Genomic DNA, 26,127 nt, shown 5'->3' with positions numbered 1-26,127 from the left:
TTAAATATATGGCCCTTGATGTGGTTTTGGTACTTGCACCCATTGCATGTGTGACCATCTTTTTAATCTGATCATTGTTTAGGGGGATCCGTATAGCTCTGGTCTACCCGTTCCATCCCTCTTTAAGGGTCTTCTTAGCCATAGAAGTTATGGTAGGAGGTCTACCTCTTATTGATCTAGTAGGGCATATCCTACATTGTCAGATATTTTGAGCACCTCTGACTATTCCTGATGGGCCAGCAGCTTTTTCTATCTTTGTGTCTCTCACACTAATGTCAACTTGAATTGCTGAAACATGGACAAACCTCCAGTAGAAGAGGTGTAAGAAAATTACAAACAGGTTAGTTGAGCAACAACAAAGAATGGTGACTGGGAAGAGTGGGGTTGGAGGTTGACTGATGACTGGGAAATATGGAAGAAAGAGTTGTACTTCTTGCTAGATGTCTATGGCCTTCCTTGGTTATGGATTTTCTTTTACATGAAATCTATTTTTCTTTCAGTATGAAGTCCAGGACAATATTGCACAAGGTATGTCCAAGCTTGGCCCGGCTATCACTCTAGATGCTATAGTACAAACACTAGTATTTGGTGTAGGCACACTATCAGGTAAGTTGTGTAAAATAGCCCTTTTTTCTGATTAACTGATGATTTGTGTTGTTCAATTTAAGAATTAGATTCTGCGAACAGTTAAATATAAAATCAGCAAAACAATTTAAAATGTTTCATTTGATTGGATATTGATTTGCGGTTTCTCAAATCATAACTATAACCCTCCTTCTGTCTCAGATGTTCTATGTAACTGTGTACCCCCTCTCTCTCTCCCTCCCTCCCCCTCTCTCTTTCATCTGATGTACCTAACTCTCATACTGTTCATATTGTGATTTGCACCCAAGACTACTTCATTAATTTTTTTTAATTCAGCTCACTCTGTCAAATGTAATTGCTTATTTATTCACATTATTTTGAATTAATCATCACTTATCCTGTAGCCTTGAGATTTTGATGATGTAATTGTCTATTTTTGAAATGACATTGTAGAATGGGTGTTAGAGACTGGATCTGGCTGGTTTGAATATAAAACATAAAACAGGTGGAATATTTAATCCAGTTAAGGCTGGTTTTACTATTAAAGGGTTAAACACTTTGTCAAAACTTTTTCCATTGAATTGCATTCTTTTTAAAAATACCTTTGCTACTATCAATCTAATAATCTCAGAAAACATCATCCAACTGAATATCATATAGGTATCACCAGACTGGGGAAAAAAGAGCCTGCAGGGTCTGTGGTCTTCATTTCCTGTCATAAAAAAAAAAATAATTGTTCCATATTTTAGAATCATCATCATCATTTAACGTCCGCTTTCCATGCTAGCATGGGTTGGACGATTTGACTGAGGGTTGGCAACCAGATGGCTGCATCAGGCTCCAGTCTTGATCTGGCAGAGTTTCAACAGCTGGATGCCCTGCCTAATGCCAACCACTCCGAGAGTGAAGTGGGTACTTTTACATGCCACCGGCACGGGGGCCAGTCAGGCAGTACTGGCAATGACCTCGCTTGAATTTTTTTTTTTTTTTACACATGCCAATGACCCAGGTGCCAGTAAAGTGATGCTGGTAACGATCCCTCTCAAATGGTGCCTCCTACATGCCACCGGCACAGAAGCCAGTTAGCTGTTCTGGCAACGATCATGCTCAGGTGGTACTCTTCGCACCCTACTAGCACGGGGCACAAGTGCCAGTAAGGTGAAGCTGGTAACGATCACACTCGAATGGTGCCTTTTATTGTGCCACTGGCACGGAAGCCAGTTAGCCGCTCTGTCAATGATCATGCTCGTATGGTGCTCATGCATGTCATCGAATTTCACTTTGATTTCGAATTTTCACAGATTTTCGTATTTCCCACTTCAACCCCCACTACAAGTGCTCGAGATGTTATATGTGCAATTTTCCCCTTTGTTCATTTCTTGATAGAGTTTAACCTTGGGGATATAGTTGTTACACTTGTATGTTGTATCTTCTCCACAAGACACTTAGAACATGGCAGAGTCACAGTTGATTCCTGTTTTATTTTACCTTATTTCATTCTCCAGCTGTTTAATTCTTGTTTATAAATCAGTGATAGTTCCGGCCTACTGTTTATAGTGGTGTTGGGATTTATAATTTAGATAGAATTCAGTGGATATTAACTTTTGATGCATGAATGTTAAGATACTTACTAAATGGTGTTCTTTGTGAATGCATGTCTGTGTTGTTCGTTATTCAGTTGACTGAAGGAAATATAAATTTGCTTGGAAATAGGTAAGAGTTGGTGACAAATCTGTCTTAAAATCATATTTTTGTAGCTGACACTTGGTATCCTTATATTTTTTTTATTGATCTTTTATTTTGATAAATTTTATTTCAGGCTGGAAACAATTAGAAACCATCAGCTACTTTGCTTGTCTTTCCGTATTAGCCAACTATTTAGCACTTATGACCTTCTATCCTGCTTGTTTGGCTTTAATGCTTGAGGTAAGTTTTATGAGTGAGCTTTCTCAAGTAATGTATCTGTGAATTTAAAGATTGTTGTACTTGTCAAGTTGTATTGGTTTTCTGGAATAATTTTGAGTATTTTATCAATGTGATGTATAATAAATGAAATGATTCCAACAGTAATTTGGAAGTTATATAGGCAATGCAAGTCAAATCAGTCTATGTCTACTGATGGAAGATTTGATTAAGATTATTATTATTATTATTATATTAAAAAAATTTTTTTAAACAATTTAGTTATATGATGATCATGATCATAGTGTGGTAAATTATTTAGAAAAAAATGTTTCCTCTCTTCTGTATGTAGCTTTGTCATGGTGTAATCCACGAGCAGCCAGTATCGAAATTTCAATTTATAATGAACAAAGATGGGGATGAAGAACAAAAGTCAAATCCTGTTATACAAGTGGTCAAAATCATTATGGTAAGATGTTTTTAGTTACTTTTATTTCCTGAGAGTGTTGAATCTATTCTTAGAATATAAAGCTAATCTTAATGTTACCCATCTAATTTTTGTTGTTCAATCTCAGCTTAACCTTCATGCCAAAACATTGCTTATATAATAAATATTGACAGCGGAAGGCGGTGAGCTGGCAGAAACGTTAGCACACTGGACAAAATGCATAGCCATATTTTGTCTGCCGTTACGTTCTGAGTTCAAATTCTGCCGAGGTCGACTTTGCCTTTCATCCTTTCGGGGTCGATTAAATAAGTACCAGTTACGCACTAGGGTCGATGTAATCGACTTAATCCGTTTGTCCTCTCTGTGGGTAGTAAAGAAACAAGTATTTCGTCTGCCGCTACGTTCTGAGTTCAAATTCCGCCGAGATCGACTTTGCCTTTCAGTGTTGATAAATTAAGTACCAGTTACACACTGGGGTCGATATAATTGACTTAATCCGTTTGTCTGTCCTTGTTGGTCCTCTCTGTGTTTAGCCACTTGTGGGTAGTAAATAAATAAATAAATATTGACAGCAGATAGAGGTATATGCATTAACAGTGTCTGCATGTAAATATTTGAATGTTCAGAAACATTCAGCCTAGCTTTGAAATTTTGTTTTGTCATTTATTAATATTGACTGTAATTATGAGTAAAATTTTATTATTATTATTACTATTAAGGTGGTGAGCTGGCAGAATTGTTAGCATGCTGGGTGAAATGCTTAGCAGTATTTTGTTTGCTGCTATATTCTGAGTTCAAATTCCACCGAGGTTGACTTTGCCTTTCATCCTTTTGGGGTTGATAATTTAAGTGCCACTTGTGTACTGGAGTCGATCTAATCTACTGGCCACCTCCCCCAAAATTTCAAGCCTTGTGCCTATAGTAGAAAGGATTATTATTATTATTACTATTAAGGCAGCGAGCTGGCAGAATTGTTAGCATGCTGGGTGAAATGCTTAGCAGTATTTTGTTTGCTGCTATATTCTGAGTTCAAATTCCACCGAGGTTGACTTTGCCTTTCATCTTTTCAGAGTCGATAAAGTAAGTACTAGTGTAATCGGCACATCCCCTCCCCAAAATGGCTGCCCTTGTGGCAAAATTTGAAACCGTTCTTCTTATTTATTTATTTTATTTTTTATTACAGTCTACTGGTTTGGTTTTTGTACATGTCTACAGCCGATGGATCACGGATAGTGTAAAAGGTGCAGATACAATGTTGTATCAGAATATCATTTCTACATCAGATATGAATCATAAAATCCAACCAGAGATATCTTTCTGGCAGTTTTATTTAGGAAGGTTTGTTCTGATATGAATTTATACTTTGAATTGTGTTTTTATCAGATTTTTATATTTGAACAAAATATATGTAGAGTTCTATTATCTGCTGCTGAAAGGGTTTATCAACTTTCTATCATTTTTCCCCAATTCATTTCTACCTTCTAACATATTTTACAATGCAAACAATGAGATGTCGATATAAAACTATATGTAGTTCATATTAGATTGCATAAAAGGTTCTCTGATTGATAAGCATTCAGTCACCAACCTACTATAACCACTTGTACCACTGATTGACTGCAATCTCTTAATTCTTCTACTGTTATTTCAATGGTCTATACTCTTCTGAATTTACTAAATGTGTGACTCAAACCCATTCAATATCTCTGCCCTGACATCTCCACTGTCCAAATTCTATATATTTCCCCATTCATCATCATTTAATGTTCGCTTTCCATGCTAGCATGGGTTGGACGATTTGACTGAGGTCTGGCGAACCAGACTCCAATCTGATCTGGCAGAGTTTCTACAGCTGGATGCCCTTCCTAACGCCAACCACTTCAAGAGTGAAGTGGGTGCTTTTACATGCCACCAGCATGAGGGCCAGTCAGGTGGTACTGTCAACGGTCACGCCCAAATGGTACTTTTTATGTGCCACCTGCACAGGGGCCAGTCCAGCAGCACTGGCGGCGACTATGAAATCAAACTTGTGGAATGCTTCCTTTTTATTTTACTGTACTGAAATTCAAGTTGAACATCAGCCAAATTAACTCCAACACCTCCACTGCTCTGAGAGGATTGGCCTCATCTTTCTTAGACTAACTAATAAAAATATAATGTGATGCAACTGAAACTTATGTTATTCCTGACAAATATTTTTAAAATTCTCAATGACCCACTACACTTAACTAAAGATGAATATCACAGCATACTGGTGTAACTTGTTGGATCATTACAAATTTCATGAGTGTTTTATTCACAGACCAAACCTGTATTTTCTTATTTAAGGAGGTGGGGATATTGTTAACTTTTAACCTTGGCTTAGTTAACCTCTTCTTGTACTAAAGTTGACTGTAGAATGCAGATAATATCTCTCTTTTTTTTTTCTTATCTTTTTATTTCTGCAGACTGTTTACAGCTGATTATGTCACCACACTGTTGTTGATCATCCTGTTGGGATTAAAATATATATTTTTTGATGTTAATATTGACACCAGCATGGGCAGTTTATTGAAAGGTGATTGAATTTCTTCACTAAACTTAAAAATCAAAATAAATGTTTTCTACTGATATTTATATTAGTTATTCAAAATACGCTACAAAACAAAATATGCATCTCATATTTTTACCATGCATTTTCATTAATTTAGTGTCATAGAATTTTCAAAAACAATAGTATGTATAAATTTGCAGTATATATAGCAATATTTTGTCAATATTTCTTAATTAGAAATGATAAATAAATAATGCAATAGGAAAATACAATAATCTTCTAATATAATGAAAATTATTTCTGTTTATTTGACAGATAAGAGAAACAAAGTTGAAATATCAACACAGACATGTTTTGAATCACCTCAGTCATCCGAATGTGTGAAATCCCTTAAAAATTCATCAGAAACTGAAGAACGTCACCAAGTAAAGAAACCTAGTGTAAGTAGATTCTTGTTCCTTTTGGACAGACTAAAAAAAATGGGGGGGGGGGGAGAAGAAAACCCAATGATCTTCAAGGAATTAAAATTTCTGAGCAGTAACTGCAAAATTTTTTTCTCTGATATTTTCGTAGATCAAATGTCCAGTATTAAAGTGAAGTTTTAGGATTCAATAAGTTATAAATCTTATGAAATTTCTCTGCTATTTAGTGCTAGAAAATATTATTTGGCTAAGAACTATCAGTTCTTAGCATTTCTGAGTTAGAGAATTTATTTGATGCAGTCAGTGAAGTAAGGCATGGAGAAAAAGTAGTCAGATGGTTTATAATAGTTTTCAGATCCAAGTGCTGGCATGGACATGTGGTTAAGAAGTTTGCTTCCTACCCACATGGTTTCCAGCTCAGTCTCTGTGATTGCACAGGTCATACAATTTCTACTCAACCCCACATGTGCCAGAGAACAGAAGTCCGAATGCACATTTATCAAGAAATTTCTATTTTATCTTTGAAATACAAATGTGAATTAAATGTTGATTTTGGGCCTAATGTTACTTAATTCACTTTAATTAGAATATTCAGTTGGTTGCTGTGTATTATATCTTACTAATAACTATTATCCAGATTACAAATTCTCATTTGATCCATTTTTTTTTTTTTTTTTACAGGAAGGAATCAGTGCATTAAGTAACAAAGAAATTATTGAGCTTGTCAAAAAGAAACATATAGCTGGTTACCAACTGGAAAAAGTTCTAGGTGACTTTGAAAGAGGAATTGATGTCAGGTAATGTTATGACTTTTTGTTTTACCATGATTGCATAGCTTATACAATTCTACTCAGCTATAAACATCACCATATCATTTGCAAACATAGTCATCATTATAACATCTACTTTTCCATGCTTGCATGGTGAGACAGATAAGATTTTAGCGAGGTAGAATTTTCTTCAACTGAATGCTTTTCTTGTCACCAACCTCTACCAATTTCCAAGCAAATTTATATTTCCTCCAATATTGAACAACAAACAACCTTAACTTGCTTTCACAGACAAACAACATAATTTCTATGATAGTGGTGTTTTGTTTTACACTCAGAACACACATGTTAAAACAAGAATTTCCACTTAGCCACACATACGTATACACATAGATATAGCTATAGGTACAGGCATGGTTTTGTGGTTAAAATGTCACTTTAAAACCATGTGGTTAAAGGTTTAGTCTTACTAACTGAACATTGTTGGATAAAGTTCTATATTATAGAACTTTAGCAGGGTGCAAAGAGCACTATACGAGTGTGATCATTGACAGCGCTGCTATTCGAGTATGATCGTTACCAGCGTTGCCTTACTGACACTTATGCCTGTGCTAGTAGGGTGCCAAGAGCACCATCCGAGCATGATCGTTGCCAGAGCAGCCAACTGCCTTCCGTACCCTTAGCATGTAAAAGGGCACCATTCAAACATGATCGTTACCAACGTCGCTTCACTGGCATGTGTAAAAAGATTCGAGCGAGGTAATTGCCAGTACAGCCTGGCTGGCGCGCGTGCCAGTGGCACGTAAAAAGCACCCACTACACTCTTGGAGTGGTTGGCATTTGGAAGGGCATTCAGCTGTAGAAACTCTGCCAGATCAAGATTGGAGCCTGGTGCAGCCATCTGGTTCGCCAGTCCTCAGTCAAAATTGTCCAACCCATGCAAGCATGGAAAGCGGACGTTAAATGATGATGATGATGATTATTATAGTTGTGAGTGAAAATGGTTGGTAGAAACTGAAGCATGTTGTTACGTCTATGTGTGTGCATTCGAGTGAGTGACTCCATAATGCACTGCTGCCTTATGTGTGTTCACTGACTTGAAAATAAAGCAACAATCTCACCATCAAATACACGTGACATTGTATGACTGCAGTCAACTGCAAAAACACATTTGGGTTGCTTCACATGTGTTATCTTTATAAACAAAAAAAGCTCATAATTACGTCTAAACTATTCATTGTTCATTAACCCTTTCATTACCAACCTGGCTGAAACTGGCTCTGGTTCTGTAGTACAAATGTTTTGTTTGCATACGTTTTAATTAAAATCTTTCACCAAACCTTAGTCACAATTTATGTTCCTAACACTAGCTTAATGATAACTAAGTTATTTTACTAAATTCTTTGTTATATTTAAAATAATGGAAAGAAGCACAGAGCATCTCAAAATAAATCGGTAACAAAAGGGTTAAACTAGGAGGTTGTTACTTTGTTTGGAAACTAGTGAAGGTTGACAGGAAGGGTATCCAGCCATTGAAAACTATACCTCAGTGAATTTCATTTGACTCATGCAAGCATGGAAAAGTGAGCATTAAAACGCTGTTGGTGATGATGATGTTGGTTAAACCATGCCAAAAGAGACCCTGGGACTTGGTGCAGTCCTGTCAAATCATCATCATTATCATTTTAATGTCCGCTTTCTATGCTCGCGTGGGTTAGATGGTTTGACTGGAACTGGTAAGCTGGAGAGCTGCACCAGGTTCTCATCTGATTTGGCTTGGTTTCTGCAGCTGGATGCCCTTCCTAATGCCAACTATTCCAAGAGTGTAGTGGATGCTTTTTATGTGCCTCTGGCACAAGTTCCATTTACATGACACCAGCAACAACCCAACTACGATTTCATGGCTACCTATTTCTTTACTACCCACAAGGGGCTAAACATAGAGGGGACAGACAAACGGACTAAGTCGATTATATCGACCCCAGTGCGTAACTGGTTGCTTCTGGGAGCTTCTCTTTGCTGATGACCTTGTTTTAATAACTGAGTTACTATCAGAAGTTTCAGGTGTGGAAGCAAGGTGTAGAATCAAAGATTGACTCTAAGAGTCAGTCTAGCAAAAACCAAAGTCTTAATAAGTGGGAAGGCAGACAAATCCCTTCAGGTAGATCTGATGAAAAGGTGTTGGTAGAAACTATAAGATGTACCCAGTGTAAGTTATGGACATATAAGAGGTGCAGCAATAATCAAAGGAAGGTTAACTGGGAAGATAGTTTTTGTGTGTGGCAGATGCTCAGGGGCAATAAACACCGAAGATGTTCAGAAAACAGATTCCATCACATGCCAGGGGGAAAAACTAGAAGTAGTTGATAGCTTCCGTTACCTAGGTGACCAAAGTCAGTAGCAGGGGTGAAAGCTCTGAGAGTGTAGCTGCTAGAATAAGAATAACCTGGGCCAAGTTCAGAGAGCTCCTACCTCTGCTGGTGACAAAGATCCTCTCGCTTAGAGTAAACTGTAGACTGTATGATGCATGTATGTGAACAGCCATGCTACATGGCAGTGAAACATGGGCCATGACTGCTGAGGATATGTGTAAGCTTGCAAGGAATGAAGCTAGTATTCTTCGCTGGATGTATAATGTCAGTGTGCATACATGACTGAGTGTAAGCGCCCTGAGAGAAAAGTTGGACATAAGAAACATCAATGTGGTGTAGCAAGATAGACAACTGCATTGGTATGGTCTTCTGTTGCATATGGATGAGGACAGCTGTGTGAAAAAGTGTCACACCCTAGCGGTTGAAGGAACCTGTGGGAGAGGTAGACCCAGGAAGATCTAGGATGATGTGGTGAAGCACAACCATTGAACGTTGGGCCTCACAGAGGCAATGAGAAGTGACTGAGACCTTTGGAGATATGCTGTACTTGAGAAGACCCAGCAAGCCAAGTGAGACCATAACCATGGCTTGTGCCAGTGCAGCATAACTGGCCCATTTAAGAGTACCCTTCAATCATTGGGCAATAAACTGTGCTTGCGAAGACCTGTTGAGTTAAGTGAAGTTATTGTTCTGGCCAGGACCACACCAGGCGCCATTTTCTGTTCAGGCCTGATTTCTATAGCTGGATGCTTTTTAACATGTACTGGGTGCTCTTTCTATGTGACACCAGCACAAGAATCAATTCTGCTATGGGTGGATGGGTTTTCCTGAGTACAGCAATGTGCCAGATATCTCTGTCCATTGTCATATCCTTTGTAAGGCTCAGTGTCTTGAGATTGACCTTCAATACTTCATTGTATGTCTTCCTGGGTCTCTCTATGCAACAATCTACATCCATACGCATCACATAACCAAACCAGCACAATCATCTCTCTTGCACACTGCAGCTAATTCCTCTTATGCCTAGTTTTTCTCTCAATGCACTAGCGCTCTGTCACACATGTATACTGACATCGTACATCCAGCAGAGCATACCAGCTTCATTACTCTCTAGCCTTCGTATGTCTTCTGCATTCGGGGCCCATCTGAATTATTTGTTGTCTACTAAAGCACTTGTACATTTTCAAACTCCAATCTATTACAGTAGCTACAAGTTGGGCTAGATATCTGTTTTGTGCTATTATTCACTACTATGTTAGTATTTATTTATATTGGTTGCTTTCTTGACTTTTCAGGAGGGGACTTATTGATGAAAACTTAACTGACAAAAGTGTGATGGAAAAGCTTCCTTTTAAGAACTATGATTATTCTGCTGTGAGTTTTTAATCTCTCTTATCCCTCCACATCTAAAAAAATATACATATAAATATATAGAAATACATGTTTCTCTTTTTTCTTTTTATTGTTTCATTTTCTCAAAACTCATCGTGCCCTTATTCCTCTCAAAATCTATCGAATTTTTCATTGTAGGTTTATGGAGCATGTTGTGAAAATGTCATTGGTTATGTCCCTGTCCCTGTTGGTGTAGTAGGTCCATTATTTATGAATAGTAAAGACTATTATGTTCCCATGGCCACTACCGAAGGCTGTTTAGTTGCTAGCACCAACAGAGGTTGCACAGCTTTGAAGGTAAATATATTTATCTGATAAATTCTGGTTTATTCTGCTTTTTGTACTGATCTGTATCAAATTATTAATTATTCGTGTAAGCTCTCTCCAATTACTCTTCTAGCCATAAAATTACAATTTTTTTATTCTTACTCTTTAAATTTTGTACTTGTAGATATATTAAAACCAGAAACACTTGCACTGTTTACTTATAATCTCTTAATTTTACCCTTTTTGCATCAACTCATCAAATAGGGAAAATAAGTAGCTAGAGTTTTGGGTAACTTGAAGACTCATTATTTCCAGTCTGTTATAAGACATATGTTATTACTATTTCTGATAAGTTCCTACTCTTTATCCAGATGCTTCACTGGTACTTATTTTATTGAAACCATATTCTACAAGTTTGCAAAATTAAACCAATTCAGTTAAAATCAGTAAATTCTTGACGAATTGAATCAATGCTCAGCTTTCTAATTTAGTTTTAGTGACTTGTGTTATTAGACTTTGATACCACACTTCTATTCTCTGTAATATTAATCTTGTTTAACCCTTTAGCATTCAAACCAGCCAAAATATTTAACCGGTTTTATATTGAAACGGGCCAGATCTGGTCTTTCACATCACCCTTACAATGTCATTCTAAAACTAAACAATCACATCAGCAAAATCTCTAAACTACAAGATAATATAAACAAACAAACATTATATTTGACAGAATAATCTGAATACTAAAAGGTTAACTCTTTCTTCTATGTTTAATTGCTGTCACCTATAACATAATGAGTAATGTTTCCATTCTGTAAAATCAGAAAAGTGGTGGTGTACGCAGCTTCCTCTTAAGTGATGGTATGACAAGGGGTCCGGTTGTACGGTTCCCAACGGCGGAAGAATGCATGTAAGTAATCTCTATGTATATAAACGGCAAAATGTCTGTGTGTGTGTCCTTTTTACAAATCCACAATTTTTCAGTTAGAGGGCTCGCACTTTCTATGGTCATTCAAAACCGTCCAAGAGTGGTCGTGCACATCTTTACATTTCCCCAGTCACCCCGCAAAGCCATTAAAAAATCAATAGAAGTTACTTTTTTGTGAATTTTCCATCCAAAACCCAATCAAAATGCCCGAAACTTGATACGCCAATTGAATGCCAGCTAGCTGTATGTGATTGGTCGGTGATTTGGACAGTACTCGCGTGTATGTGCGCATGCACTAGCACTATGACCCGGCGTGCTAGTTCAGTATTAATTAAATGAGAAGAATAGTATAGAGAATCAGATTAAGACTGTTATTGGTGTCTTACTGTTTGGAATTCAGTCAAAATGTCTTTCCTCTTAATTGACAAAATAAGTACCAGTCATATACATTCTCCTTTCCATACAAAAATAGGTGTTTTACCTGTGAAAGGCAGAGACAATAAGTGATAGATGTGGAAGTAACTTAAACAAAACATCACACAGCACTATTTACTTTTGCTTTTCTTGTCTTGCTACATTCAACTTCCCCTTTCATATGTAGTGAGTTGATGAAATAGAGAACTGTAATTTACTGGTATATGGCATATGTATCTATGTGTGTGTGTGTGTATTATCACTCTGTTGTGTGGTATGGTGGGCTCTGACGAAGCTAGTTCCTGGCTTTAAGAGTTTTGTGAAAGACCTGGTTAGAGGCCCAACCATTCAAGTTCTTTTACAGGGCTTAGAAAAACTGAAGGACCGCTGCAATAAGTGTGTGAATCTGAGAGGGGAATATGTTGAATAAAATCATAATTTAACTGATCATCCTGTATTTTTCTTCTACCCAAAGCCAGGAACTTTTCAGCACCACCTCGTGTGTGTGTATATATATTCTTTTATATGTTTCAGTCCAAGGACTGTGGCCATGCTAGAGCGTGCACACACACACACATGTACACAGGTGTATGAGTGGCTATGTAGTTAAAGTTTGATTCCCAAGTACTTGGTTCTGGGTTCAATCCCACTGCATAGAGTTACAAACATTCGTTAGCTAATTTGAAATCACAATTCTTATATATATATATCTTAATATTTTGCTTAGACAAAGCAATACTAATTAACCTGATATTAGAACTCGATATACGTATGCTTCAGAAAAAAATGTTTGTCAAGTAAAGAGTGTAATAAGAAATTATATAAATGACTGGGAAACAAGAAATTAAGTGACGAACTTCGTTAGCTTACACTCATAGTTGAATGCTTGTGTATCACTTAAAAGCTTTGCCAGATTCAAAAACGAAGCATAACTTCATTTTTGAAACTCTTACATACAGATCTAATACCAGATGAAGTATTACATTACTTGCGCTAATATAATACCCTACATTGGCGTCATCACAATCATTTCTACTGTCATTGTTAATGATGTTACATTCACTTTTTTACACTGGCATAGTTTAGATAAGTCTACACCACACCATTGTCCCACATATCTTGAAACAAACTGACATGGTTGGTTTCTCTTCTAATTCGAAATAAAAGAATCACTCATGAGTGTTTGCTATAAACAAAAACCGGACCAGTTCTGTCAATTATTTGTTCGTTTTTCTTTCAAGTTAACATCACTGTTTTGTTTTAGAAATGTTGAAAATACATAAATTATTGGAGCATGTAGTTTCACAGCTGGGTACCTTTCACATTGTTAACTCATCGAAAGTGAGATTGGCACAGTTTTACACTGAAGTACATTTCCATAGCTAAGCAGAGTTTTCAGTGATATCTCAAGATACCTGGTGCTTTGTTGTATTCAAGAAAACCCATCCTTGTCTGCTGAAGTATTAAGGTCACATCCTACGTAAAAAGAGGCTTGGCCTGCAAGAGTCCTGTGCCATGTAAGAAGCACCCAGCACACACTGTCAAGTGGTTGGCGTTAGGAAGGACATCCAGCTGTAGAAACCATGCCAAATGGTGCAGCTCTCCAGCTTGTCAATTCTGGTCAAACCATCAAACCCATGCCAGCATGGAAAATGAACATTAAAGGATGATAATGATCTTTGTAGTCAGTGGTCTTGCACCCGTATCTACTGCACTTCATTTAATTCTATGCCAGTGCCACCTTTACTGGCTTCCATGCCGGTGGCACGTAAAAAGCATCAACTGATCATAGCTGTTGCCAGCCTTGCCTGGCACCTGTGTCGGTGGCATGTAAAAAGCACCATCCGTACCCGGTCGATGCCAGTGCTGCCTTGACTGGCTTCCGTGCCGGTGGCATGTAAAAAGCACCAACTGATCGTGGCTGTTGCCAGCCTCGCCTGGCACATAAAAAGCACCCACTACACTCTCAGAGTGGTTGGCGTTAGGAAGGGCATCCAGCTGTAGAAACACTGCCAAAGCAGACTGGAGCCTGGTGCAGCCTTCTGGCTTCCCTGACCCCGATCGAATCGTCCAACCCATGCTAGCATGGAAAACGGCCATTAAACGATGATGATGATGATGAACTGAGTGAGGTACAGCCAAGGAGACCAAGTAGTTACTTCCTTTCCCCTCTTATAAAAATACATTGTTTTATTTTAAAATCTCCTTGACTTAGGTTATTGTTTATTGTGATTTTTTATGGAAATGATTTTTTTTTTTTTTTTTTTGTTACTGCAGGAAATTAAAACTTTGGCTCAATGAAAAAGAAGCATTCCACTTTGTTCAAAAGAAATTTAATGAAACTAGTCGGTGAGGATTTTAATTTATGCGTCACAATTAATGAAAGCTGAGTCTTTACTCTCACATTTACTGAGAAATTGAGCAGTTACAATAATTTGTGTTGTATTTAATTAACAGCTGAGCAATTCCTATAATTCATGTCACATTAAATTAACAGCTGAGTCTTGTTGATAATTTAACATTTAGTGAACAGCCAAGAGTCACAGCTACATGTTTCACATCTAATGGAACAGCTGAGAATCACAGCTACATGTTTCACATCTAATGGAACAGCTAAAAGCCACGTTTGCTGTTTAACATTTAATGAACACCTAAATTGTTTTTATAATTTTTAGTCCTGTATCATTATATAGACTATTAACAGATTTTCTTTCTTATTTCAGTTTTGCTAATTTAACTAGCTTGCAAGCAAATCTAGCTGGAAGATACTTATTTATTCGATTTGTAGCTACAACAGGTGACGCCATGGGAATGAATATGCTTTCTAAGGTGATATTTTTTAAAACATCACATTTGAATCGATAATAATAATAATAATGAAATTTTTGTATACAGTGCTCAGGTGCACCACAACTTGTCAGAAAGTGCGTATAGAGTATATGCAGTAATGTACAAATGTCTGGGAAGTGAACAGTGTATGATACATGCTTGCGTGTGTATGGAGGGGGGAAAATCAGGTGTAGTGTTAGCAAATCTCAGGAAGCATGGAAGTTTTGAAGGATGCAGTGCTCCGACAACTAACAACTGATGCCGGTAGTTTGTTCCATGCTTCAGCAACTCTTAGCGTGAAAAAATGTTTCCGAAAGTCATGGGAGCGGTGCTGTTTTCTGACTTTGTAAACATGTCCACGGGTGTTAGACAGGTGGAGTTTGAAAATCAAACATAAGTGGAGTTTGTATATTGAACATGAATATTTCATCAGATATAAATAACTTTTCTAAATATCTGATAACCATTTCTTACTCAATTTAGAAATTATCACAGTTGTTGGTTACCTTCTATTGTTTGTTTTGTTTTCTTTTCTGAAGTGGGTTTAATTTTGCATATTATTCATATTAAAAAGAAAAATTTTTTTTAGTTCTTCATAAGATGTTGTGCTTATTTTTCAGGGAGTGGAAAATGCTCTTAGAGTATTGCAAGACAAGTTTCCTAACATGGAAATTATGAGTGTTAGTGGTAATTATTGTACAGATAAGAAATGTGCTGCTATTAATTGGTAAGTCAGTATTTCTATTACTCCTTTCTCTCTGTTGTTGGTCCTTCACTACAAAATTAGTTTCCATGTTGCCTGAATAAATATTTCTCAAAAAACTTCAATCCTCATTGACAAGTACTTTCTTATTTTGCAATATTAAAATCATAGTGCTCACAATAATTGTGTAACTTCTCTGAAGGTTCTGTTTTGAGAAAAGAGTTTTTAACAGATGTGGGTCCCATATATAGTGGATCCTGGCTGTCCTGAACAGGTGTGCTTTGACCAATCATTTATTAGGATAACATGTCATGCCCTTTCTTTTTTTATATATCTACAGTTTTGTTTGGTTTTCTTTATTGGTTTGATTGATCTTCCCAGATATGTGGGACAATGGTGTGGTGTAGACTTATCTAAACATATCTTGGCTTGTAGAAAGGTTTATAATATGGAATAGCAGGAATTATTATCTTTCGGAACTGTCTGAATTTTTTTGAGTTTCCAACATTTATCCCACTGACTGCGAAGAATGTAGTATGTGGTGGTGGGCATGTTGAGTCAATGCAATTACTGAAAAGAAGATTTAGAATTTTATAATGACTACTTTTAATTCTGTTGGTTTTATTATCTAGAGCTTTGTAGTATTAAAATATACTGGTTGCATAATCATGAAATCTTAGTTTCATTGTTTCAAGAAAACTGGAAACTAAGAAATAGTTTAATGCTTTATAGTTTTGAAACCAAATCTCAATTATAAATATTTAAATTTTATATGGTCCTCGCTGAGGTCAACTTTGCCTTTCATCCTTTCGGGGTCGATAGAATAAGTACCAGTTGAGCACTGAAGTTGAAGTAATCGACTTATACCCCACCCATCTCGAAATTACTGGCCTTGTGTCAAAATTTGAAACCAATATTATATAGTTCCAATTATTTGCTATTTCTGTAATTACTTCTACACTCTCGGAGTGGTTGGCATTAGGAAGGGCATCCAGCTGTAGAAACTCTGCCAGATCAGATTGGAGTCTGGTTCACCAGACCTCAGTCAAATCGTCCAACCCATGCTAGCATGGAAAGCGGATGTTAAATGATGATGACTTCTGTAAGTAATCATTTATTATTTTTAAAAATCAGTACACAAAACCATTAACATTCAGTTTAACCTTTTTTTCTCTATTTATACAGGGTTAATGGTCGAGGCAAAAGTGTGGTGGCTGAAGCAGTAATTCCTGGCAAGGTTGTACGAGAAGTTCTTAAAATCAGTGTGCCTGCATTAGTTGACCTGAATATTGCCAAAAATCTGGTTGGTTCAGCTATGGCGGGTACACAGGGAGGCTTCAATGCTCATTCTGCCAACATCGTTACTGCTGTATATATTGCTACTGGCCAAGTAAGTCTTATAGTCATTAATCTCCTAACTAGTCTTCATGTTAAACCTGTGCTTTAATCCCAGACATTTACAGCAACATCTTCACCGACAGTTTACCTGCAGGCAAGCAAACCAAATGAAATAGCATCAATTTGAACCAACTTGTCGTCTTTCTCAACAATATTCTCAAAAATGTGGTGTCTTTTTTAAAAATATTTTAGGTACAGATGTGGTTGTGTGGTAAGTAGCTTGCTTACCAGCCACATGGTTCTGGGTTCAGTCCCACTGCGTGGCACCTTGGGCAAATGTCTTCTACTATAAATTCAAGCAGACCAAAGCCTTGTGAGTGGATTTGGTAGATGGAAACTGAAAGAAGCCCATTATGTATGTGTGCGTGTATATATATATATATATATATATATATATATATATATATAGATAGATAGATAGATATGGTGGAGGTGCAATGGCCCAGTGGTTCTCGCGGTCATAGGATTGCGGTTTCGATTCGCAGACCAGGCGTTGTGAGTGTTTATTGAGCGAAAACACTTAAAGCTCCACAAAGCTCTGGCAGGGGATGGTGGCGAACCCTGCTGTATTCTTTCACCACAAATTCCTCTCACTCATTCTTTCTGTTTCTGTTGTACTTGTATTTCAAAAAGCCAGCCTTGTCACGCTGAATCTCCCCCCCACCCGGGAACGACGTTAAGGGTACACGTGTCTGTGGAGTGTTCAGCCACTTGCACGTTAATTTCACGAGCAGGCTGTTCCGTTAATTGGATCAACTGCAACCCTCGTCGTTGTAACCGACGGAGTGCCACGATGTATATGAGAGAGAGAGAGAGAGCGTGTTTTAAGATCTAAGGGAGATAACTCTTACCTTTCCATTTATTTATAATAAAATTATTGTATACAGTGCTCAGGTGCAATTTTTCGTTTTCTATATACTTCCTACTTGACTGATCGCGTTTCTTCTGTTATTCAGCTTTTATTTCCTTATGTGGTTTGTGTCTGATGATTGTGCGGAGATGTTACACATGTAACAATACTCAATCGTATCTGGCGTTGCATTGGGTTTCAAACTCCAACTTAGTAGCTTTACTTTTGTCCTTACATATGTGTGAGACATTTCAGTTTCCGTCTACCAAATCCACTCACAAGGCTTTGGTCGGCCCAAGGCTATAGTAGAAGACACTTGCCCAAGGTGCCACGCAGTGGGACTGAACCCGGAACCATGTGGTTGGTAAGCAAGCTACTTACCACACAGCCACTCCTGCGCCTATATATCTTATTAAAGATATTTCAGCTATCCATGGAATTTAAAAATATCTCAATATACACTACGATGCTGACAAAAATCACATCCAGTTACCAAGTTGAATGAGAAGATTATTTTATTTTTGACATAAATATTGATGATTAAGATTTGTTTTTAAACTAAAATAACAAAAGTCAACTTCTCAGTCACAAATATAATTTCAGGGTTAGCATATCTAACTATCAATCCTTCCTTCTTTCCTTTGTGATACAATTATAAAATTGCATAAACAGCTATATATATATATATATATGTATATCCATTATTATGTCTACCAACAGGAATTTGAAATAATTCTGCTATTATTCTATCCTCAGGACCCAGCAGAAAATGTGTCTAGTTCTAATTGTATAACATTAATGGAAGCAACAGGGGACAACAATTCTGATCTTTATATCAGTTGTACAATGCCTTCACTGGAACTTGGGACAGTTGGTGGGGGAACAAGACTACAGCCGCAAGCTGCATGCTTAAAAGTAAGTAGCAACCTTTCTATTTAATAAATTTATGATTTTAAAAGTAACAAATATATATATAATATAATGAAATTATTGTATACAGTGCTCAGGTGCACCACAACTTGTCATGTACAAATGTCTGGGAAGTGAACGGTGTATGAGTCAGATACATGCTTGCATGTGTATGGAGGGGAGAAAATCAGGTGTAGTGTTGGCGAATCTCAGGAAGCCTGGAAGTTTTGAAGGATGCAGTGCTCCGACAACTAACAACTGATGCCGGCAGTCTGTTCCATGCTTCAGCAACCCTTATCTAACACAATCCTCTCCGTCTATGTCTGACTCAAGTCTCTCAGTGAGGATATCTGATCTGATATTCTCTGTCAATATATCTGACTTGAACTTCTGTCTCACTGCCTCAGTATATCTGGCATGATTCTCTTTGTCTATATATTTGTTATAATTAAGGTGACGAACTGGCAGAACCGTTAGCATGTCAGGCAAAATGCTCTGAGTTCAAATTCCACTGGGGTTGATTTTGCCCTACATCCTTTCGGGGTTGATGAAATAAGTATCAGTTGATCACTGGGATTGATGTAATCGACTTACTGCCTCCCACAAAATTGCCGGCCTTGTGCCAAAATTTGAAACCAATATATTTAATATAATCCTCTATCATTGTATCTGATATGATCCTTTGTCAGTATATCTGGCATGCAGCATCTTGGTAGAAAGTAATACCTAATCTTGGAGTTGATGCTAGCATCTCCTCACATGGCATGGAAAATGGATGTTAAATAGCATCACACAAAAATAGTACATGAAGAAAAGAGTAAATTTATTCCATTGTACTGTCACCACCTTCCACTAAGCGTAGCCAAAATACAAACTAATAAAAGAGTCTCTATGTGGTGGCTTGACCTGCAAGAAAAGCAGCTAAATGTCCTCCATATTTCACCTAACTATCATCGTTTAACGTCCGCTTTCCATGCTAGCACGGGTTGGACGGTTCGACCCGGTTCTGGGAAGCCAGAAGGCTGCACCAGGCTCCAGTCTGATCTGGCGGTGTTTCTACAGCTGGATACCCTTCCTAACGCCATCCACTCCGTGAGTTCAGTGGGTGCTTTTTGTGTGCCATAAAATAAAATAAATATTAGATAATATGGTGTTACATGTACTGTGTCAAAGGGGAACATGGCTGGGAAACAATTGATTGTGTGACTGCTTGATTAAGACTGGCCTGATAGCTTATCATTATCAACAGTAGAAGTATATTAAATACACAGGCACACACACAAATTGTGTGACGTCAGAAATGTCTTGACAACATGAGCTCAATACAACTTCACACGAACTCCCAATAATCCTTTCTAAAATAGGCACAAGGCCTGTAATTTTGAAGGAGGGAGCTATTCAATCTGGCCTTGGCAGAATTTGAACTCACGGTGTAAAAACGAACAAAATGTTGCTAAGCATTTTGTCTGGTGCACAAACGATTTTGTCAGCTTCCAATGATAATAAGTAAACTGTAGCAATAATAAAGGAATTAAATATTAAAATAAGCCTATTTTACAGTAATGTCTGTAGTTATACTTTATCTTTATCATTGTGTATATTGTAATAGATCATCAGGTCTCCGTCTCTTTTGCCACAGACAGATCTTTAAAATCTCAAACGTAAAAGTCTCTCTGTTTATGATCCCGTTACTTAACCCTTTCGTTACTCTTTACTCTTTTACTTGTTTCAGTCATTTGACTGCGGCCATGCTGGAGCACCGCCTTTAGTCGAGCAAATCGACCCCGGGACTTATTCTTTGTAAGCCCAGTACTTATTCTATCGGTCTCTTTTGCCGAACCGCTAAGTAACGGGGACGTAAACACACCAGCATCGGTTGTCAAGCAATGCTAGGGGGACACACAAACACACACATACATATATATATATATACATATATATACATATATACGACAGGCTTCTTTCAGTTTCCGTCTACCAAATCCACTCACAAGGCATTGGTCAGCCTGGGGCTATAGCAGAAGACACTTGCCCAAGATGCCATGCAGTGGGACTGAACCCGGAACCATGTGATTGGTTAGCAAGCTACTTACCACACAGCCACTCCTGTGCCTATATTTACTGTATTTATTTTGAGATGTTCAGTGTTTATCTTAATTACTTTAGATGTAACAAAGAATTTGGTAAAATAATTTAGTTATCATTCAGCTAGTGTTAGGAACATAAATTGTGACTAAGGTTTGGTGGAAGATTTTAATTCGAAACTCATGAAAACCAGACATTTGTACTCAGAGCCAGAACCACTTTGGTAACGAAAGGCAAGTTCTTTTTGCATCTGCTGCTTTTACGGATTCTCATGACTCTCTGTTGCTATCCAATTCCATTATTATGAATCTGAATTGGAAGCTTGACTCGTGATGAATCTTTCAATAGTGTATTACACAACCATGGCCACCACCCCCTATGGATGCATTACAGTTACTCTCTTGATAGAGATTGATGCCCTTGACCATTCATCTTCTAGGATTCCCCCACTCAGCATCAATGTAAGAAGCACAATTGGCTCATTTGAGCTCTTCTACTACTTCTGCACAATCCACCATGTTGCAGTCCCATGACTTCACCTATCCAGGGTGGGCTAAACGGGTGCTATGCCTTGCCAAAAGGCAACTGATAACTATGCAGGACACAAACATCACTTGGTGAGGTATTTTCAAAATACCCACATACCCTACTTTTTTTCTTTTTTTTTAATTAACACTGTATATTTAGACAAAACATTGTTTTGTTTACCTTTAGGTATCATTAAAAGTTGATCGCTTATATAAACATTTTAAATGATGATGATAGTTTAATCCCAAGTTGTGGTACTTTGATAAGCCCCAAAATTTAAGGCAAAGTAAATTTATCTGTATCTACTTGCAGCTACTAGGGCAACCAAAACATGAAAAAAACAAAAGAAAATAAAATCAGAATGAATTATAAAGAAATATTTACTCGCATAATAAAATAATTATAACAAAATAAAACAAAAAAACTCAGTGATTCTCTCCCCTTGAGCCAAGTTTCTCTGCCTCTTCAGCTGAAAACAACCACAGATGGCAGCAACAACAACGGTGGTCACAAGTCAAATTTCACGCATGTTAGGGCAATTAGTGTATTGTGGGTTATCGCTTTCATGAAATTTTAATTTCAATTATTACATGATTTTTGTGGAAATTAACTTATATCTACTCTTTGTCGTTACCACAGATGCTTGGAGTAGAGGGACCCAATGAAACACCAGGGAAGAATGCTGCGACATTTGCACAAATCGTTTGCAGTACTGTGTTAGCCGGAGAACTGTCCTTAATGTCAGCACTTGCTGCTGGACATTTAGTGAAAAGCCATATGAGACATAACAGGTAAGATTACCCTTTTACTTGTTTCAGTCATTTGACTGTGGCCATGCTGGAGCACCGCCTTTAGTCGAACAAATCGACCCCAGGACTTTTTCTTTGTAAGCCTAGTACTTATTCTATCGGTCTCTTTTTACCGGACTGCTAAGTTACAGGGACGTAAACACACCAGCATCGGTTGTCAAGCGATGTTGGGGGGACAAACACATACACGATGGGCTTCTTCCGGTTTCCGTCTACCAAATCCACTCACAAGGCTTTGGTCGGCCCGAGACTATAGTAGAAGACACTTGCCCAAGGTGCCACGCAGTGGGACTGAACCCGGAACCATGTGGTTGTTAAGCAAGCTACTTACCACACAGCCACTCCTGCACCTAGTGTTATTTAGTGTTTGTCACAGATTTTGTTTATTATTTGTGAACACTAATTGACACTTTGCTAAATCAAATTTTGATGTGGAGATCTATTTAGTTAAAAAAAAAACATTACAGGTATCTACATCAATTTAGAGCAAATCCACTTGCTGAAGGTTCAACTACTCATTCCTGTACTAACAATTCACTAAGTCTGATTCTCAATAGCATGGTACTGGTAGTTGTAGAAAGACCTCTGCTATAATCAATGGAGGAACCGTATAAATGGTGATCCATTTTCTAAACTTACTGTGGCATGCTCAAATCCTCTTTATCATTGTTATTTAAAACCACAAAGGATTTTGGTGTAAACCACTTTTGGATGATTATAGTATGAAATAGTAAATATGAGAATTAAATATCTCTGAGGTGCTTCGTTAGCTTCTTAAATAATCAATAACTTGTTTTACTTTTGTATGGAACTTAAATATTTGAAACTAGAAATTTGCAAGATTTTTGTAAATTACTTATAAATCCTCAAATTTGAAACATCAAAGAACTAGGTCAATGTAGTAATTATCTTCTAAATTATTAGTTTAAGATTTTATGTATTATGTTGCTGTTGCAGTTCAGGTAACTGCTTGGAACCGAACTTGGAATCTTGGGGTTAGTAGTCCGTGCTCTTAACCACTATGCCATATGCCCCAGGCAGTTACCTGAATAATAATAATAAATACAACAGCAACACAGTTCTATATTTAAGAGATGAGGAATTCTGTACATTATTTACAGAAGAAGGGTGGAGGGTATATCAGTTGAAACGTGTTAACAACAAAAAAGATGAAGACAAATATCTGTCAAATGTAAATAATGAACAACAACATCGAAAAATACCTTAGGAATGAGAACCCAGGTTCAAAATTTCCCCAGGAAACCAGCCAAAACATTGTGTTAACAACAAACAAGATGAGGACAAATATCTGTCAAATGTAAATAATGTAGCTCTCAAGTATAGAACTGTATGAAAGTATGTTAAATGTTGCTTTTCTTTTAACACCCAAATATTAAACTCCCATACACGTACTATTAATGTTCTTTTTTTCTTTTCTTTTTCAGAGCACCAACAGAAACAGTAAAATGCAGTATTTAAATTTTCTTGTCTTTGTTGGTACTTTCATGAATTCGTTTTTAAGAAAACTTCTTTATTAGCCCTCAATTTCACATTTGGTTTCTTTTTTATTTGTTTAATTATGTTATAAAATCTAGCATCTTTTTACTTAAGTATAAAAATGTTAGCACAAAAATTAGTAATTAAAAAATTGCCCATCTTTTGTAAATTCTTTTCATTTAAAAATGTTTTCATACTATTTAGTCAGAGGAGAAGAAGAAGCTGCACCCTTGACCCTTGATTATTCAGGAGATGAAAGATAGGAAGTTAGTCTTGGCCCTTGATTTTCAGGAGATGAAAGATAGGAAGTTAGCCTCAAACTGGGGACTTGGCATGAATGTTGAACAGAGCTCTCTTTGTTAAAAGCAGACCTTGTGGGGTTGTTAAAATGAATATTTGAGATTCAGTCTGCCTCTCAAGAATGCAAGAGAGCTGAAACACACATTCTCTTCCAACACTTTTACAATCCCATTAATCCCCTCGGGTCACAACATTATTTTATACACTACCAGAAGGATGAAAGATAAAGCCGACCTTGATGCAATTAGAGCTTGTAGCATATAGGGAGAACAAATATACTGTTTTAACCCTTTTAATCATCATATTTCTATTGAGATGCTCTGTGTTTCTTTCAGTTGATTTTAAATATAACAAAGAATTTAGTAAATTACGCTAGCGTTAGGAACATAAATTGTAACTAATGTTCAGTAGATTTTAATTTAGAACTTTTGAAAACAAAACCAGAAGCGGTTTCAGCCGGGGTTGGTGTCAAAAGGGTTAATGGCCACCAATTCACCTCCTATGATATGTAGGCATATTTGTGGATGAGTTCTATGAAAACTATAAAATGGTGAAATGCAGATGAATAAAAACAGCTGAAACAAACAACATAAAAACCATGCCGTATAAAAGTTGTGTGGGAACCTGATGGAAAGACAATAACGAAATGTATTTGAAGTTTTAAGGAACCAGTATGCCAGGTGAGAATCAGTGAGAATGACTAATTAAAAAATTAATGTAATTATAGCATTGAAAATATAATCTAATAGAATTAATATGTGAATGAAAGGTGTAGCCAGCAGCTCACATTAGGCTAAAAATCTTGAACGTGGTCAGAAAAGGAAAAGATGTTTCTCTTTCAAATTTGTTATGAGAATAATGAAATTGTGTATAGAGTACATACATACATACAAGCGTGTGCACATTCATACATGTGCATACACACACATACACATGTATGCACATGCATGTGTACAACCAAACACTGGGTGGTGCACTACAACTCATCAAAGGTGCATAGAATTATGTCGAAAAGTTAGGAAAGTGAACAGTGTATGAGTCATGACATACATGTGTGCATGTGCATGGAAGGGTATAATAATAATAATAATGAAATTATAGTATACAGTGCTCAGGTGCACCACAACTTGTCAAATTTGTTATGCTAGGAAACGGTGAAACTTTTAGAAGTTGATGGGTTACTATTTAGTGTTTTGTCAAAATGTGATACAGGTGTACTATAGCAGCAGCAGTATGATACTGACACATGTTTATAACGATATGAAATCAGTGTGTGCACAACAATGCAATATCAACACATAACAATGTTGATATTGATACATATTGTGCTATAGTGACTTGATATTTTTTATGTCAACAAAGGCTGTAGAAGTTATTACAACGTGATATCAACATGTGTAGTGACTGTAACATCAACAAATGTAATAGCAATGTGATATTGATGTGCTACAAAAATTTGATATCAACAAGTCCTGTAAACTACATCAACAGAGGCATATTAGATAACATATTATAACAGCACAATATCTATAACAAGATATAAAACGAAAACATGCTACCAACATCTGCTGTAATATAATACTCTCCCAAATTAGAGACACAAAAATAGATTGTTAGGACAAGGGACAACAACCAGTTGAAATATATAGTTTCCATTTTGAAAAAAGATATTGTGCTATAATATAAAGCCTATCCAAATAAAAAGTATATAAGGGCTTCAGTACTCATTCTTCAATATAATTTTTGTTTTTAACAAAGCATTTATATTGTTTTTCTAAATGCATTAAAATGAAAAGCCAAGCAGCATAACTGGTTAGACAAGTTTTAATATGCTTAGACTGTGACTTAGCAGAATCAGTAAAACAACAGATAAAATATTGTGTGGTATTTAGTTCTGCCTTATCACATTCTGATTTCAAATGGCCTTTCATCATTTTGGGGTTGATAAAATGAACTTCAGGAAGCATTTTGAGGTCAAAATAACTAACTTAACCTTTCCCTTCTCCCAAATGTAAAACCTTGTGTCTAGTTTAGACTTCTCTCTTACATCTATGACACAGTGTCTTGACCCCAGCTTGTTACATTTACTTCTCTACAAACACCTCATAACTACTTTAATTATACACTAACATTAACTTATTTGTTTTATATTGACAGTTCATAATGAACAAAACTATCCCTTAAAATGT

General features: G+C 36.8%; 1 protein-coding gene across 3 annotated transcripts in view; it reads left to right on the top strand.

Annotated features, from left to right (window-relative positions):
- The window catches only part of LOC115220261 (3-hydroxy-3-methylglutaryl-coenzyme A reductase), an 89,495-nt gene extending 64,248 nt beyond the window's left edge, over positions 1–25,247 (top strand). For 2 of the 3 annotated variants that reach the window (XM_029790363.2, XM_036509964.1), the window contains exons 6-22: positions 501–606; positions 2,405–2,511; positions 2,840–2,956; positions 4,119–4,273; positions 5,383–5,492; positions 5,784–5,908; positions 6,572–6,687; positions 10,328–10,406; positions 10,563–10,721; positions 11,513–11,598; positions 14,308–14,379; positions 14,754–14,859; positions 15,480–15,586; positions 16,748–16,952; positions 18,567–18,725; positions 21,972–22,123; positions 23,587–25,247. In XM_029790363.2, coding sequence (XP_029646223.1) covers positions 501–606; positions 2,405–2,511; positions 2,840–2,956; positions 4,119–4,273; positions 5,383–5,492; positions 5,784–5,908; positions 6,572–6,687; positions 10,328–10,406; positions 10,563–10,721; positions 11,513–11,598; positions 14,308–14,379; positions 14,754–14,859; positions 15,480–15,586; positions 16,748–16,952; positions 18,567–18,725; positions 21,972–22,123; positions 23,587–23,620 — 1,995 coding nt within the window. In that variant the 3' untranslated portion in view covers positions 23,621–25,247. Of the gene's footprint in view, positions 1–500; positions 607–2,404; positions 2,512–2,839; positions 2,957–4,118; positions 4,274–5,382; positions 5,493–5,783; positions 5,909–6,571; positions 6,688–10,327; positions 10,407–10,562; positions 10,722–11,512; positions 11,599–14,307; positions 14,380–14,753; positions 14,860–15,479; positions 15,587–16,747; positions 16,953–18,566; positions 18,726–21,971; positions 22,128–23,586 lie in introns of those variants that run through there. The other variant, XM_036509965.1, reaches the window with a different exon arrangement.
- Positions 25,248–26,127: the final 880 nt, after the last annotated feature.

This window comes from Octopus sinensis, linkage group LG16 (assembly GCF_006345805.1).
Source record: "Octopus sinensis linkage group LG16, ASM634580v1, whole genome shotgun sequence".
Lineage (NCBI taxonomy): Eukaryota > Metazoa > Mollusca > Cephalopoda > Octopoda > Octopodidae > Octopus > Octopus sinensis.
Note: the sequence above shows the minus strand (reverse complement) of the source record. Positions and strands in the feature narration are given on the sequence as shown.